The sequence below is a fragment of the Salarias fasciatus genome, chromosome 17, assembly GCF_902148845.1.
Source record: "Salarias fasciatus chromosome 17, fSalaFa1.1, whole genome shotgun sequence".
Taxonomy (NCBI): Eukaryota; Metazoa; Chordata; class Actinopteri; order Blenniiformes; family Blenniidae; genus Salarias; species Salarias fasciatus.
Window position 1 is genome coordinate 15,774,763 of NC_043761.1, and position 17,593 is coordinate 15,792,355.

At 41.7% G+C, this 17,593-nt stretch overlaps 1 protein-coding gene across 7 annotated transcripts; it reads left to right on the plus strand.

The window, feature by feature from the left end:
* Window positions 1-274: 274 nt before the first annotated feature.
* LOC115404531 (uncharacterized) lies at window positions 275-14,928 on the plus strand. Of its 7 annotated transcripts, XM_030113894.1 has the most exons (6): window positions 282-532; window positions 6,150-6,204; window positions 6,695-6,785; window positions 12,723-12,799; window positions 13,115-13,471; window positions 14,162-14,928. In XM_030113894.1, the coding sequence occupies exons 3-6, from the start codon at window positions 6,781-6,783 to the stop codon at window positions 14,314-14,316; spliced, it is 594 nt and encodes a 197-aa protein (XP_029969754.1). In that variant the 5' UTR covers window positions 282-532; window positions 6,150-6,204; window positions 6,695-6,780; the 3' UTR covers window positions 14,317-14,928. The 7 variants fall into 7 exon arrangements, 5 of the variants coding, with proteins under 5 accessions (XP_029969756.1, XP_029969754.1, XP_029969752.1 ...); XM_030113896.1 differs by lacking the exon at window positions 6,695-6,785 and having other exon boundaries at window positions 277-532; window positions 13,579-14,928; XR_003933358.1 differs by lacking the exon at window positions 6,695-6,785 and having other exon boundaries at window positions 280-532; window positions 13,115-13,872.
* Window positions 14,929-17,593: the final 2,665 nt, after the last annotated feature.

Below are 17,593 nucleotides of genomic sequence, written 5' to 3' on the forward strand. Positions count from 1 at the left end.
CCACACCCTGATCAGACCGGTAAATCAACTTTAGAGGAGAGGAGTTGGGTAAAGTTGGCAAGAACCCAGCACTTGGAGGAGCTCTTCACAGTTTGGACGTTTTGCTCCCTTTCAATTCTATCCTTTCTCTCTCTCCCTGTGTGTGTGTGTGTGTGTGTGTGTGTGTGTGTGTGTGTGTGTGTGTGTGTGTGTGTGTGTGTGTGTGTGTGTGTGTGTGTAAGTGGGGGGGGGGGGGGGGGGGGGGGGGGGGGGCGGTTGCGGAAGACCAACTATGAAAACCTAGGTGCTTTGACATGGACAAGTCGTCTTCCTTGGACCTGTGAGGGACAAAAGAAGAAACAGAGAGAAGACTGGAGACATTTGTCGTTTATTGCGCAAAATAATCCATTCGCTCCTCTGGCGTGTTGCGCACTTACTTCTTATTATTTATTTTTTCTATCATTGTTACTATTCTGACTTAAAACCACTGCCGTGACTGCAGATGTCTCTGTGAACACTCATCAGTGTCTCCTACGGATTTCTGGAGAAAAATGTGAGTTTTAATGTTTTCTAATCCGTGTTTAAAGCTATCGTGCATAACTTTTAAATGTCTATGAACGTCCGTTTTAGCCAAGCCACTACTAGTCAGTGGTGGGCCGTCAGGGCCTGCAAAGCCTTCTCTGCTGGCCTAAAAATTATCTGAATTACAGACTGATGTAAATTATATTTTGTCCATAAATAATTGTGTGAATGCTGAAGGCATTCATTGTGTGAATGCTGAAGGCATTCACACAATTATATTCCTCTTCTGACTTCTTCCGCCGTTTTTTGGCACGCTTCTCCTTCTACAAATTTTGTCTGATTTGAACCATTCAGATATCAAAATGTGCAGCTTTTTAAGGACATTCCGGCTATCTTCTGGCTTTTTAATATCTTTTAAACTTTTTGAAATATTTCAACTTTTGTGCAACTTTTTCCCCCATGTTAACGGATGGAGATTTTTTCAAACTTTGGAACCTTATAATTTCTTCAAATCTTAACCGATTTTCACCATTCAACTTTTAAAATATTCAACTTTTTAATCCCTTTCTTCAACCTTTTTAAATTTTTTCAACTTTGTTCAACTTTTTGAAATATTTCAACTTTTTAAAATTATTTTTAACATTGAAGTGGATGGGAAAACCCTTCAACTGATCTTTGAACTCCTTCAAATTTGTCCCCTTACAACTTTGTCATACTTTCACGTAGACAAGTCATTTTACTTGCAAAATGTAGGCATTTTTATCCTCTATTCAGGTATGTTATATCATGTCCAGATCTTTTACCAAATTTAAACTGTGAGCCTTCAAGTACGGAGAGAATTTCAGCCATATTTGGAGTTTACAATGGGTGTGTGTTGGAGAAGCTGGAGTGGGAGAGTGGTAGTTAGAGTGGAGGAAGCTCTCGATTTTAACCAAAAAAAAAAAAAAAATTCTCGCCCGTACGGCCACATTTCTGGCTCAATCTGCACAATAACCCCTCAAAACGTAGGCATTTTTGTTGTGACCCATACAATTGAGTCACTTTGTCTCTATCTCAAATGGTTCTCTCTGCAGCTGCATTTGTTTGAGGAGAGTGCAGAATTTTCTCCCATCCGCTCCAATGCATTTTGGAGAGAGATTTGCTCGCTCAAATCCAAAACTTCACTCATGTTCGCACCATCACCGTGGCTGAATGGATGATCCTACAGACATGATTCCTGCACCATTAAATTCATGAAAGGCTTCTGAATCTGATTGTGTGAAAATCTTTTTCAATTTCACCTCTGGGTTCTTGAGGAATGACATTTTCTCAAGCATGCGCACTCCATAAGAACTGCTGATTCACTGTCATGGCTGCTGTGCAGCTGGTCTCCATAGCAACCGCCAGCGCGGGAATGTCACCAGTCGACATGCAAAGCAAGAAATATATATATTGAAAAATCCTGCGACATGTTAGAGGAGCCGATCGGCTTAATCTGCATTTTGTCATCTCCACTAGTAGTGGCTTGGCTAAAACAGACGTTCACAGACATTTAAAAGTTACGCACTATAGCTTTAAGACTGGAGCTCTATTGATCCTCTGTTACTCTGACACTGACTCCACTGCTGTTCACTGCTCTGTTCCACTTTTTCAACTTTAAAGGTATTTTAAAATTTTTCAGCTTGTATGACTTTTTTTTTACGTTTTTCAAACTTTTTCAAGTTTTTTCACCTTTTTTCAACTTTTTCAAACTTTTTCAACTTTTTTCCGCTTTTTTAACCTTTTTCAATTTTTTTCAAGTTTTTTCATCTTTTTCAAGTTTTTTACACTTTTTGAACCTTTTCAACCTTGTTCAACTTCTTTCAACTTTTTGCAGTGTTTTCAAACTTTGTCAACCTTTTTCAACTTTTTTCCGCTTTTTGCAGCGTTTTGAAACTTTTTCAACCTATTCCAACTTTATACAGTGTTTTCAACCTTTTTCAATTTTTTTCAACTTTTTGCAGCGTTTTCAACCTTTTTCAACATGTTTTAACTTTTTGCAGTGTTTTTAACATTTTTCAACCTTATTCAAGTGTTTTCAACTTTTTGCAGCGTTTTAAACCTTTTTCAACATGTTTCAACTTTTTGTAGTGTTTTCAAACTTTTTCAAGTTTTTTTCAACTTTTTGCAGAGTTTTTAACCTTTTTCAACATTTTTGCAGTGTTTTCAAACGTTTGAACCTTTTTCAACGTTTTTCAAGTTTTTGCATCGTTTTCAAACTTTTTCAGGTTTTTTCAACTTTTTACAGTGTTTTCAACCTTTTTCAATGTTTTTCAAATTTTTGCAGCGTTTTCAAACTTTTTCAATTATTTTCAAATGTTTGCAGTGTTTTCAAACTTTGTCAAACTTTTTCAACCTTTTTCAATTATTTTCAAAACTTTTTCAACTTCCTTTTCAACCTTTCTTCTTGAACTTCTTCTGCATTACAGTTTAGCATTTTCAGCTCAGCATTCACACTTGCAGTTTCTTCAGGAACTGCAAATTTTTTCTAGTTAATAAATGATTCCAAACGGTGTGTTCCAGGTCCTTTCATAGTTTTCCCGTGGTTGCGCTGCTTCCAGACATGTTTTTTTCATACTAAATCATTTAACCAATCAGATTTCAGGCATCATCTGTTGCTAGGGTCAAAGAAATCTGCCCGAGGCCTTCGCTATCCGTTCCCGATGGCGCAGTGAAGTAAAGTGAAGCGTCAAACAGATTGTTGCTTCAACCAATCAGACAGTTGCTTCAACCAATCAGACAGTTGCTTCAACCAATCAGATTTCAAGTTGGCGACTCAGCGCCTTCTAGCTTCTAACAACAGCATATCCAGGCCCTCTGATATACATTCACCAAGAGATACAGTAGGGGGCGGTATGCACCTAAGTTGTTGGTCGCCTACCGCAATCATTCCAAAGAAGAAGAAGAAGAAGAAGACAGAAATACCACAGGGCAAGCTGGACTTTCAGCCCTGGCTTTATGGAACTGAAACGCACGGATAATCTATATGACAGAGCAGTTGAACTCTTTTTGAGGAAGGAAAGGAGGATGTATTTTGTTTTCAAATAATCGGGATTTTGGTGAGTAAAATGTTCCTCTTTTCCTAAATAATATTGCTGTTTTATTAAGTTGTTGATGCTCATTGTATGTGCACAGATGTAGTATCAGAATTGTGCACTTCAGCAAAGGCATTTATTCTGGCTGCACAAGTATCTATCTGCTGTGCAACAACTCTTTATGTGCATATCTGCATAATAAGATTTTTTTTTTGTAGACAAAATAGTTATTGAGAGGTGGATTGGTTCAGGCGGACCTGTTCTGAAGGCCTTAATGTGAAATGCACGGTCCGCCACTGCTACTAGTGGAGATGACAAAATGCAGATTAAGCCGATCGGCTCCTCTAACATGTCGCGGGATTTTTCAGTATATATAATTATTGCTTTGCGTGTCGACCGGCGACATTCCCGCGCTGGCGCGCAGGAAATTACGCATTTTACGTCACAACAAGAAGGGAGGACGGGAGGGTCTTATCATAGCAACAGGCTCAGCTCACAGTCTCAAGCAGACCGAGGAAGCGACATGCTATCAGGGTTTCTGCCAGACCTTTTCAGTCCGGGCGCCGCCCGCGCTAAATTGTGCAGCGCCTGGACAATGGAGAGGAGAGAAAAAAAAACTCTCCGACAGTTGAACACCGGCAGCGTTAGCAGCGTTAGCAGCGTTAGCCATTAGCAGCATTAGCAGCGACACCACACGCTCCCCCCCCCCCCCCCCCCCCCCCAGCCAAACTCTTTTCCTGCAGAAAACGCTGTACGTTGTTTGTAATACTCCGATTTCATCAAGAAGCAGCTACTGGAGACCAACGGACAACAAATGATTTCCGCTGACGACCACTGGGTCTTTTCATCCACTAACCTGTCAGTTACACATTAGCAGGCACCTTGTCCCCGTTTTAACAAGCTATTTGCGTTTCTGTGGCAACAAAAAAGAAAACAATAATTACCTCTTCGGAAGAGTCCATCTTTTTTTCACCAGCTGTCCTTATTCACACAGAATAAAAACCGTTTCCAACAGTGATTAGCGTTGTGGAAACGCAAATCACCGCGGCAGGTTGGGGGAGAGGGGGAGGGGGGACACCTGGGCGTACGTCATGTGGAAGCGCCGGCTTTATTGTTGTAAGAACGCAGAATTCCGCTAGAGGGCGACCGAAGTTACGCACTATAGCTTTAACGCACGTTCTACGCTTTTTACTGTCACTTAAACCTTTAAACTGCACGGATGAGATTGACTTCATGCTTCATGCTGCACATTTGCTTTGAACTGTATGTCTGGTGTCATTTATATTTTTTCCCTTATGAAGAACCGATGACTCAGAATGAAAGGGAAAGCAAAAAACTTCTATTACTTAATTAAACTTATTAAAAAGCAGTTTTGTTCTTTTTTGTAAGCTTTTAGGATGGTTGCTGTGGTTCTATAAACGTTTAATGGCTGGTTTTTACTTATATTATTGTATTTATATGTTGTATATATAAAGACACCCGTTCATATCAGCCTCCACTCTCAACCCTTCCGATAATGCAAGAAAATCAAGATAAGAGCCAAGCTATAGAAGAAAATAAAAACGGCAATGGTCAACTAGGGTTACTTTGCTGATAGTCAATGCAGTTTCCGTGGTCTTCAAGCAGGAAAAAGCCAAGAGTGTCTATCCAAGTGTACTGTAGCAGAAATCTTTCAATTGGTTTCCCATGGAGTGATGCTTATTCACACCTCCCAGTAAGAGGGGATGTTAAAGGTGTAATACAGGATTTTGATTTCCGGGTGGATCACCTAAATAATTGGTGGGTCTGTTTGTCAATCATTCTGACGAGCTGGTTTCGTAAGGCGGTTCTACGTGCTTGCGCCCAATGAGCTTCTCCCTTTTGCGTATGCGCATTCAGAGTGTTTATGTAGCCGGTGAGCTTCTGAGCTAGTACTTACCTATGGCGAGTCTGACATAATGAAACTGAAACTGTTTCGGAAAACAAGTTTTATGTATGAGTGACGCCGATCGAAGAGGAGATCGCGCTCGCACGCTTCCACATTTCCTGGGAGAAGCAGGAGAGCCGGGCAGATGGTCTGGCGCATGGCGTTGTTCAAAAAGTGAGTAACAGACGTTTCACTTCGTCTTTTCGAGAAAATCCTGTATTAGACCTTTAACAACAAAAAAGGTGAAAGGGTGTACAAACTCAGCATTACTATTGGGATGTTATTCTATTTAATACGACAAACAAACCATATGTTTGAATACTGGATTAAAAATACATTTCAGTGAAGAGTGAAGCTTTTTTTTGTGGAAATCTGGTGGAAAGTTATGGAGCAATCCGGGAAAAGTCATTGAAAATCAGAGGTGAAAAAGTGTATGAAACCTGTTTGTCATTCTCATGAACATTAATGAAACCATCTGCCATCAAAATCATGGGAATCATTCTTCTTCTCTTGTCTACCTGCTGCTGATGCTGCTGACACATGACGTTGACCTCAGGGAGTTTTTTCCAAGTACATGTTCTCCGTGTAGTGACAGACCCAGTGCTGGTGTATCGGTATGACTGTAGCTCTAACTTCAAACATTTGAGGCTTCTGCTGGCATGAAATATCTTTTTCTTTTGTCTCTGCAGCCAAGGCCGATCTGGAGATGAGGAACCAGAGGCAACAAGCCGGATTGCACTTCATGTAGGTGGTGCCCGCTGACTGACTACCTGGAAGCCCCCCCACCCCCATCCACCACATACCACACACACCCTTCACACACCTCCACTGCCCGCACACCCACCAGTCACTGTACACAATATCCCAGTTATCACCTCCTTCAGACACCACATCCCCGGACTGTTTTTAAACAAAGGACTCTTTTATCTGTAAAACTTCACCGAGAGCGCACATTCAGCCCGCCCACCACCATTAATATGGCGCTGTTGAATGTGCGCCAGAGAGCGTCCTACTCCCGTTTCCTTTTTTTCCGCTCGTCAGTCAAAGTTTTTTTCTGTCTTTTTGGTTCTGCCATCCGTCAGCACCTAAGGGTGGCGTTGCTAATGCTAGCGAGGGTTTCATGTTTGTTTTACACGCTTTTATACTTGTACTCCCGTATGAGCGCCGTAAAGCAGGTTTGTTCTCGTGAGATGTAGTCGGGTCGCTCCTCTGAAGTTGCGAGTACTGTTTTCAGGACACAGACCCTGGGGGGAGTGAAGGCACCGGCGAATCACCGTGCAAAGTCTTTGTTTATCCCCACAGGGATTCTGAAAAACATTAATGAGGTAAAAAAAATTTGCATAGTTCTGCTTTAAACAAATCTTTTATTATTCATGATCTTATTTTAGATAATAATTTAGACAGTCTGCTTTTAACTGAGACATGGCTTGGCACTGATGCACCTATTATCCTCACTGAGGCTTCCCCATCGAATTTTAACTTTTTATTTTCAACCAGACAGGGTAAGAGAGGTGGAGGGGCTGCTTCCATTTTAAAAAACTCATTTAGCGCGTGCGCAGTGTCTTTTAATAGTTTTACTTTCTTTGAGCACCACGCCTTTGTTTTTAGTTGACCCTCGATCCTGTGTTTAATGGAATACTCTAAAGATTTTGGACCCACGCCCCATCCCTATCATTTACAAAGTGAGATAAGCTCAAAAATACCTTTTTTGTGTCTGTGCGTCCAGTGGCTGGATCCCAGCTGTTAGCATTGTAGTTAGCTTAGTTCAACTGCTGGAGGTGAAGAGGAGACAGAGCCAGACTGACGAAAGTGGACAAAATACTCCTTCCAGTGGTCCAGGGGACGGCGTACCAGCACGTGAAGTAAATTCGAATGGTTATAAAACATTTTAAAAGACGTTTTCTTTTCAATCCGTTAAAATAATATTTTGATACACACAGATCTGCACAAGCATAGTGCTCTGCGGAAGGATATACCAGGCGCACAGCAGCTGAGTCTATGCTTCTACTGCTTTAAAATGTTTTATAACCATTCGGATTTACTTCATCTGCTAATACGCCGTCCCCTGGACCACTGGAAGTAGAGCTGTCACGATATCAAATTTTCTCTTCACGATTATCATGGGCAAAAATTATCACGATATCAGCAAAAATTTAACTAATAATGGTACAAACATTCAGATTCATCTTCATCTTATGTATGATCGGTGTATGCATATAATTATTGTAGTGAAAGGGGTGGGCCTCTATAAGTTTTCACTTCTAACCCACTCCTTTTTGAACAATTGTATGAAAATCTAATGTACAATTGTACATGTAACCTTTTGGTTTTTCTTTTCTGTTCTTATATATCCTTGTTTTGATGTTTTGATGTTCGAAAAAAACTTTATTATTATTATTATTATTATTATTATTATTATTATTATTTTATTTTGTTTGTTTTCTCTCTTTTCCCGGATGAATTACATTCAGAATACCTGTCAAATGAGGTGTGGAAACAATATGAGAACAGTAACTGTACAACTGCATACCAAAAGTGTAGTTACACTCAACTAATTAAAATCTGATGAACTGATTAACAGAGGATCCACAGCAGAGGCGTCATTTACGTCGGGTTGGTGGGTTATGAAAACCCACGGGCCCTGTTGGGGTGAAATCCTGCACCACCACCACACTGCCAAGGATTTTTGTTTGTTTAAATCCGAGGCAGAATGAGCGCAGCAGCTGCTTCTCTCCAGCCAGAGGCGCCGCTACTGGCTAGGGCCCCGAGCTGAAGGGGGCCCCGAACTGAAGGGGGCCCCGAGCTGAAGGGGGCCCCGAGGGACGGCTGACATCAGTCAATTTCAATGACAAATTTAAGGCGCTACACTAGACGCTGCAACGACAACGTGTTGAAAATCCCCTGCATGGGGCCCTTTTCCCAGTACTCACCGGTTAGTTGCTAGAAGGGGGCCGGCGGAGAAGACGGCGGATATCAGCGACACAACTTGAAACCCCCCGGACACATTACAATGACACGTCTGGAACCTACCTAATGGGGCCCCACTACTACCCGGCTTGCATCAACGTGCAGTCAGTTTTGCTAAACACACTTTTTTCGGGTTAGGATAGAGCGTCTCGCTGTCGTTGTCGGCTGTTTAGTTCACTTGTGACGCTTGCTAACTGGTAGCCAGTCCGCTACTGCTGCTTCTACTGTGTTTAAAATGTGAGGGGAGGGGGAGGGGTGCTGCAGGAGGGAGAAGAAGCAGGGCGGAAGAACAGGAGCAGATTTTGAAAATACACTTCAATTCAGCTTTTATTTCAACACGTTTCAAGTGGCACTAGATCCTCTATGCGATATTATCATGTGCGCATTTTGAACACGATATTGAAATTTCATTTTTTAATACCATGATTATCGTCAATACCGGTATACTATGACAGCCCTAACTGGAAGGAGTATTTTGTCCGCTTTTGTCAGTCCGGCTCTGTCTCCTCTTCACCTCCAGCGGTTGAGCTAAGCTACCTACGATACTAACAGCTGGGAGAAAGCCACTGAACGCACAGACACAAAAAAGGTATTTTTGAGCTTATCTCACTTTGTAAATGATAGGGATAGGGCGTGGGTCCAAAATCTTCGGAGTATTACTTTAACAGTGTACAGACCCCCTCATTACTCTAGTCTTTTTATCAGTGAATTTTCAGAATTTTTATCTGTGATTCATTCTATATATAGTAGAATTTTAATCACTGGTGATTTTAACTTACATGTTGATGACAACTCGGACTCTATGTCCAGAGAATTTTTAAACCTTTTAAACTGTTCAGATTTTGAACAGCATGTCACACAGCCAACTCACAACAGAGGACACACTCTGGACCTGGTTCTAACCCGGTCTGTCCATCAGTGTGTTCTCTGGTGTTAACCTGGCTGTGTCTGACCACTTCTGTGTGTTTTTTAACATCACCAGTTTTAACCAGCAGGAAGCTCCGGTGAGAACAGTGAGGAGACCTACCTTACTTCTGAAGTGGCTGCAGATTTTATAGAGATTTTACAGAGCACCCCTGCTGTGATTTTACCTGCACCCTGTGATTTTATCATTGACGATTTTAACAGTAAACTGAAGTCCAGTCTGGACTCAGTAGCTCCACTTTCAACCAAAACAATCAAGAGCCATCCCAAACCCCCGTGAAGGAAAAACAATACAATCATCAAACTGAAAAGAAACTGCAGGAGTGCTGAAAGAAGATGGAGGAAATCCACGTTGACTGTACATTTTCAGATCCTACGTCAACAACTCAAAATATACAATAATGCAGTTAAACAGGCCCGAACTTCCCCCTTCTCTCAACTTATTTCAGAGAATAAAGACAACCCCCGGTTCCTCTTCTCCACCTTCAACATTTTAACTGGCACTAATTTTAATAAAGTTTTTAAGGTGCCGAAAGACACTCTATGTGAAGACTTTGCAGACCACTTCAGAACTAAAATCATGGACATCAGGTCTAGTCTTTTACCCCAACAGGTTTTATCATTGAACACAGCTGAACCATTGTCCATGCCTGAGGAAACACTGGACAGTTTTGACCTGGTTGATGCGAGGACTCTTGGTCGAGTTTTCTCCCAAGTAAAATCAACAACCTGCCTTTTAGATCCCATCCCCACACCACTTTTTAAATCATTTTATGGATTCCTGGAGGAACAGATTTTAAATATCATGAACTGCTCTCTTCAGACGGGTGTCTTCCCCACTGCCTTTAAAACGGCGGTGGTGAAGCCCCTTCTGAAGAAGAGCAATTTAGACCCCAATGTTCTAATAACTACAGACCAGTATCCAACTTACCATTTTTAAGTAAATTTTTAGAAAGACTGGTTTTTAACCAAGTCAATGACTTTTTAATGATTAATAACATTTTAGAAAGACATCAGTCTGGTTTTAGAGTGAACCACAGTACCGAGACGGCCCTTTTAAAGATTTTAAATGATATCAGGTGGAATTTAGATAATAAAAAACTCACAGTGTTGGTTCTACTGGACCTGAGTGCCGCTTTCGACACAGTAGACCACCACATTTTCATAACTAGACTGAGTCACCTGGTGGGCCTCTCTGGTACTGTTCTTAACTGGTTCAGTTCTTATCTCACAGATCGATGTTTTTATGTAAGTTTGGATACTTGTTCCTCAGGAACCCATGAAATTAGGTGTGAGGTTCCCCAAGGTTCAATTTTAGGTTCCATACTTTTTAATCTCTATATGCTTCCACTTGGGGACGTCATCAGGAGACACGGCATCAGTTTCCATAGTTACGCTGACGATACTCAGCTGTTCATCGCCGTGTCTCCTGATGACTCAGGGCCTGTACTGTAATGCCTTGCTCTCTGGTCTTCCCAAAAAGAACATTTCAAACCTACAACTGTTACAAAACTCAGCTGCTGTGCTGACGAGGACCAGGGGGCGGGCCCACATTACAGCGGTTTTACAGTCGCTCCATTGGCTCCCTGTCCGCTTCAGGATCGATTTTAAAGTTCTCTTGTTAGTTTTTAAATGTCTTAACGGCCTTGCAATTTCTTATTTAGCTGATCTTACCGTATCGACCCTCGCGGCCCTGAGGTCCTCTGGCAGTGCCTTATTGTGTGTTCCTAAAGCCAGAACCAAGACGTATGGTGAGGCGGCTTTTAGCCATTATGGCCCCCGCCTGTGGAACAGCCTGCCGGAGAACCTCAGGACCGCAGAGACTGTTGATAGTTTTAAAGGGAGGTTAAAAACACACCTTTTTATCTGACTTTTAATAAACCTTTTATAGTTCTTATCTCCATCACTTTTATTTTTTTATCATTTTTATTTTTAATCTATTTATCCTATTCATTCGTTCTATTTTTATTATGTACTTCTAACTTATTTAACTTTTTTACTTTATAATCTTATCTTACTTATTTTCCATTAGCTTTGTATCATGTCTTTTTATGTTTTTAGCTGTTTTAACTCCAGTGTTCCCTCAGGGGGGGGTTCTTCAGACCGGGAGTTGGTCCTGGTCCTCTGCTGGGGTCACTGCGCTCGGGTCCTCTGGTCCTGGCTGGCCTGGGGGTCTCCACACTTCGGTGTGCGGGTTCCCCTTGGTCTGACGGGGTCGGGGGTCGAGCGCTGGGGCCCCAGAATTAATGACCGTCGCCTTCTCCTGGTGTGGACAGCCCCACTGGTAGTGTTTTCCCATGATGCTTAGAGCCATGCCATGTCTCCTCTGCTGTGTGTCTGTTTGTGTGTGTGTGTGTGTGTGTGTGTGTGTGTGTGTGTGGGTGTGGGTGTGGGTGTGGGTGTGTGTGGTGTATACTGATTAATGGTGCGGTTTTTATTCTTTTGTTTTTATGACTGTTTTTACTGTTCAGCACTTTGAGATGTTTTTATAAATTTGAAAAGTGCTATACAAATAAAGTTTGATTTGATTTGATTTGATTTGATTTGATTTGATTTGATTTGATTTGATTTGTTTCTGGTTGATGTCGTGTCTACTGTAATTCATTATTTCACTTTTATTTAAAATTAGTCAATCCAACCTGCCATGCCCTAGATGTAAACAGATGCCAGCCAACATAAGTCACATGTTCTGGTTGTGTCTCAAGCTAAAAGAATTCTTGAACAAAATTTTCACAACTTTTTCATCAATTTAAAACAAAAATATAGAGCCTGGTCCCCCTGACAGCAATTTTTGGTGTGGCACCAGAGGAAGCGCAGCTGACATTTGTTCAAAAAAAAGCTATAGCATTTTCTTTTTTGTTGGCCAGGAGATTGATCTTATTGAAGTAGATAAAGGTAACACCGCCATCTTGTGAACGATGGGTGGAGGAAGTGTTAACACACCTCAAATTAGAACATCTTAGATTTACTTTGCAGGGCAACACCAAGAAATACACCAAGGTTTGGCAGCCTTTTATTATTTTTTTCGAACACGAATCACCATCTGCTTCAAAATAAATAGCATGGTTTTTTTAGTGTGTCTGGAGGCAGATGTGTCTGTCTTTGTATTGTCGTTTTATTGTCAGCTGTCTTATCCAGTTGTCTAGACTTTTTGTTTATAATAGAAGTCTTATAAGGATGTCTTTTGTTTAAATATGAAAATTCAATAAAAAACACTTTGAACATAAAATTAGTGCAGCATGTGCCAATGAGTGGATTACAAATTAGATTTGCTCTCATCAAAGAAATCCAGACCTGATACTCCCTGCTGGTTTCAGCATCAGTTCATCCCTATTTTTAATGAAGCGTTTCTCTCTGGCTTCACTCTAAAGGCTGGATCAATGGAAGACATTGGCCTGTGTGGGTTTTCTTCTGATTATAGCTGCGTGTTTCCCAAATCCTTCAGAGGGTGAGTAGCTGAAGCGCTAATACTGTAATGAAAATATAGCTGAACTGACCATCTCTGACCACTAGATGTCACTATATGGCCACAGAAAACTGCTTCAGCGCCACAGAAAAACCTCTACTATGACTGGATTGTTACTACAGTAGCATTAACACGTCACCTCCAACACGTCTGAAGGCTCCAGTCCACCACGGCGTCAGCAGTACACACAACACAGTGTGATGAATCATTCAGCACTGCTGTGACCTCCTGACCCCTGGTGTACTGCTCTGACCTTCTGACCTTCTACTCCTGTTTGTACCTCTGTGTCACCTGCAGGTCAGCAGCGGTTCACGGTGAACGTTACTCAGAAGGTACTCCAGGCGGAGGAGCAGAAAAACGTCTCGCTGACGCTGCTTTTCCCCTTGGACCCTGACGGACCCCCTCCACCACTGCATGTGAACCTGATGTACCCCAAAACTGTGCGGAGTGTCTACAATTATGACAGTTATCCTGAGGCCAGGGAGTACGTCCATAACGACTACCGTGACCGTCTGTGGTGTTTCAAGTTCCCCTCTGAAGGCCGGGTGGAGTGTTCCATCGCTGACCTGAGGCTGAGCGACTCGGGCAGATACGTCTGCATCATCGCTGCTGGTGATAAAAGCAACTCCACCAGTTTTGATCTCGTGGTTACAGGTAGGTCAACCTCACTGTGGCTCATTTGATATTTTAACAGACGGTGTCCTCGAGATCAGTCATTCTCCACTAACTTTCTGTGCTGTTTCTCTGGCCATTATTTCCAGACAATAATGCACAATGTGGTCTCTGACTCGTCACCCCATCAGTGACCACTAGATGTCACTGTGTAAGAACAGAAAGCTGATCCAGGGCCACAGAGATTGTTTCTGACTGATATATCTCCACAGTAGAATTTGAAGTGAAAATACAAAACAGAAAGAGAGCAGACTGTGTGAGAAACTTGTGTTGGAGGAAAGAAACTTTTACGGTGATGAGGAAAACAAAGAAGGCTTTTTGTGGTCTAAAAGCTGAGGAACAAATTGACTGAGGATTCTGGAACAGCAGATGTTGAACTACTGGTAAGATTATCAACACGAATAAAGAAATGAGACTTCGACATGCCTTTCCCTCTTCCTGACAGATGCATGAATGTTGTGATCTGCTGTAGATCAGTGGACAGCAGACCGGGGGACCGAGCTTACTCTTACTTAGTGCTTCATTCATAATTTACTCTTGTGTAGCAGGTAGCAATGCTGGTGTGTGAGCTCAAAAACCTTGATCGATATCTCAGCATCACTAACTTTTCCAGTTGAAAAAGAAACATTTGAGGTTTCTTTTCGAATGAAATTTCTTCTGTCATCTCTGCAGCCGTCCAACATCCGCCTGATGATGAGAAACTGGAGCCGCCAAGCCGGAGCCGGATGGGGTTTTATGTATGTGTGTGTTTGATGACAGTTGCTATTGTTGCTCTTTCAATACGTTGTTTCACTTTTAATCCTCCCCATGAGGACAGTCAGTGTTAAAGGGTCCAGGTTTTCAGATTTAGGTTTGGAAACTACACATTTCTTAAATCTGTAGACGTCATGTATATAGAGTTATGTTTCCAGTTTGCAAAAACTACATTGAAACTCTGAATGTAGTGTTTTCAGCTGACGGATCGCTACACAGTCTACCTCCGTTTGTTACAAGGCTGCTGTAAGGTCGCCAGTTAAAACACTGCCAGTTTCAATGGCATGAATTGTGAAATATATTATTTCACCGTCTAGCCAGTCTGGTGAATTTAGGCTATTCAATTCACTGAAGTGACCAGGCTTTAATGTGGCAACTGCAAAACAAAGATGAAAAGTGAATTTTTTTGAAAAGCTGCCAAATCCAAAAAGTGGGAAGTATTAAAGCTATCATACCTCACTGTTAGCACTTTATGAGATGGCAGACAGATTGAAGTGAAACTCTGTTGCTATCGAGCTGTCCGAGTTTCATAGATGTGCCTGAGCTCGTCTATACTAAAGCACTTTAAAGGAATACTCAGAAGATTTTGGACCCACGCCCTATCCCTATCATTTACAAAGTGAGATAAGCTCATAAATACCTTTATTGTGTCCGTGCGTCCAGTGGCTGGATCCCAGCTGTTAGCATTGTAGTTAGCTTAGCTCAACTGCTGGAGGTGAAGAGGAGACAGAGCCAGACTGACGAAATTGGACAAAATCCTCCTTCCAGTGGTCCAGGGGACGGCGTATTACCACGTGAAGTAAATTTGAATGGTTATAAAACATTTTAAAAGAAGTGTTTGCTTTTCAATCCGTTAAAATAACGTTTTGATACACACAGACCTGCGCATGCACAGTGCTCCGCAGAAGGATATACCGGAGCACAGCAGTAGCAGCCATAGACTCAGCCGCTGTGCGTCGGTATATCCTTCTGTGGAGCACTATGCTTGTGCAGATCTGTGTTTGAACGTGACCACGTCGCAGTCCAACACATTATATTAGAAGAGAAAGACTGAATGTGAATTACAGTTGATTTGATGTGTTTTAATTTGAAATTATTGTGTATTTTGGTGGTAATATTTGTTTCTGAAAGTTTTGACTTTCAACTAATTTTCAGAGTATATACATTTCTGTGATTCCCCCGTGTGCCACTAGAGGGAGCTCACATACCACCAGTACCACAGTTTGAGAATGGATGATCTATTGTGCTCATTCCTCAATAAAAAGCTTTTTCAATTTTTAGAATTTGGCTTTTTTGTTAATTGTGGGGTGCTTTATTGCAGGGGTGTCAAACATGAGGCCCGTGGGCCAAAATCAGCCGAGCAAATGGTTTAAAGTTGCAGACACATGACTTGAGCTGAGACACTGCAAGCCCACGACTGGGTGCTGTTGATGGTGGTTTGGCTCATTTCTTCAAACAGAATTTACTTTCTCAAAACAACATGAACAAACCTCCAAACTGCTCTGCAGCTGCTCACAGCAGATCAGTGTTTCATTCATTTCATCACATTAAAGATATCTTCATACACATGTCAGTGTCTCAGAACGTATTTGTAAATGATGAAGCACAGTCAGGCTGGATTTAGCACAATTTCCAAGTGAATAGATCTGTTGAGCTAAACTGACTGACTCTCAGTCTAACAGTTGTTCTCTCTAGAACATGTCAGCAGTCTCAGTGTTTCAGTCATCACATGATCAATAGTCTGATCAACTGTCAATATTAGTCCACAGCATACTGCGACACCATGAATACCACGTATGAATCTCTTGGAACAGTAGGTAAATTGATCATGTAATTGATTGTCAGGTGAAACTGGGACTGTTTTTACTGCCTCGGCAGCAGATTGGACTTGAAAAGACAAGCAAGAAAAAAAAACAAATCTTCATCCTGATGTTGGAGTCTTCCTCCAAGGGAAAGTGCATGCAGTCGCTCTGAAATGAAAATAATACATTTTATTTGAATGCTTCCCTCCAGGCCACGTCGCATTAAACAGCTCATAAATACAGCAAGTGGACAGAATCAATAAAACAAGATGCTTACAACAGATGCTTGTAAGCAAAGACCAAAGATTAATTTAAAGTACGGGTGTCAAACATAAGGCTCCTGAGGCAAATCCGGCCCACTAGAGGCTCCAAAAATGTCACCAGCGATGAAATAGATCTGAAACTATATAGTAATTGTTTTTGTTTTGCTCCATTTAAGCTGACGAGGACTCTGAAAAGTTAATTTATTACAGATTTTAAAGAGAATGAAATCTCTGAAGAGGCCAGATTGGCCTGATAGTAATAAAAAAGACATGTACAAACAGTTTACAGGTGGAATTAACTGCACCGATGAAAGCAAGTTAAAGAAATAAATGTACTTAAATAGGACACCTCCACTATTTTATCACCATTATGTTCTTATTCTCAGCTGTAAACCTTGGTGCAACAGTACAGTCTGTTGATCTCACTTCATTAAACAAAACACACTTCTCAATGATTGTCTCAACATTAAATCTGCTCGCATTTCTCTTTAGCACCACCAGAGGAGGCTGGAGTCTTTCCCCAAAGGTTAATGCAAAGTTAAACATCCAAAGCTTTTTTTTTTAATCTTGGTCAAGGTGACAGTGATAGTAGACACTGGTGGAATTATTCATCATTAACACACCTCTGGAGGGAAGAACAGAGGACAGTGTGTTGAGGATGTTGAAGGTCAGAGGTTTGCGGTCCGTGCAGCCGACCTCGAGGTTAACCCACCAGAGAGAAACGGGCTTCACCCGTTCATCCTGCACTGTTTTCTGATGTCTTTTAAGACGCCGTGGTGAGAGAGAGAGCCCCCGTCGCCATGCTGTGATTAGCGATGTGTTGTCGAACGTCTCGCTGCAGGCGCTTTTTAATACCCACTCCCCAAAAAAAAAACACATCTGTTTATCCAGCGTCTCTCACTATGTGGTCGTTTTCGAACACACAAATAATCACAGATTAAAGGCTTGTCCTCCAGAATGGATTACTCTGGTGTGATGGCCTTTGCGCAAACTCCATTTTGATTATTAAACGCAGGGGACACAAGAGGCAAACTGTGTTTTGTTTCCTATTAAGGCGACTCCTCTCCCCTCCGTAAGAGGATTATCCTTGACACACGCTCAGGAGTTACATAAGGCCGTCAGAGGATAATATCTGACATTTTTTCATATCCTGCATTTTGGCAGCTTTGTGAGCTCTGAACGGCAACGGTGCAGCGCACAAGAAAAAAAAAGAGGAAATGGAAAAACAGCTGTGACAACATTGAGAATATTCTCAAGTAAACCTCATTTTTTCACATCTGAAATCA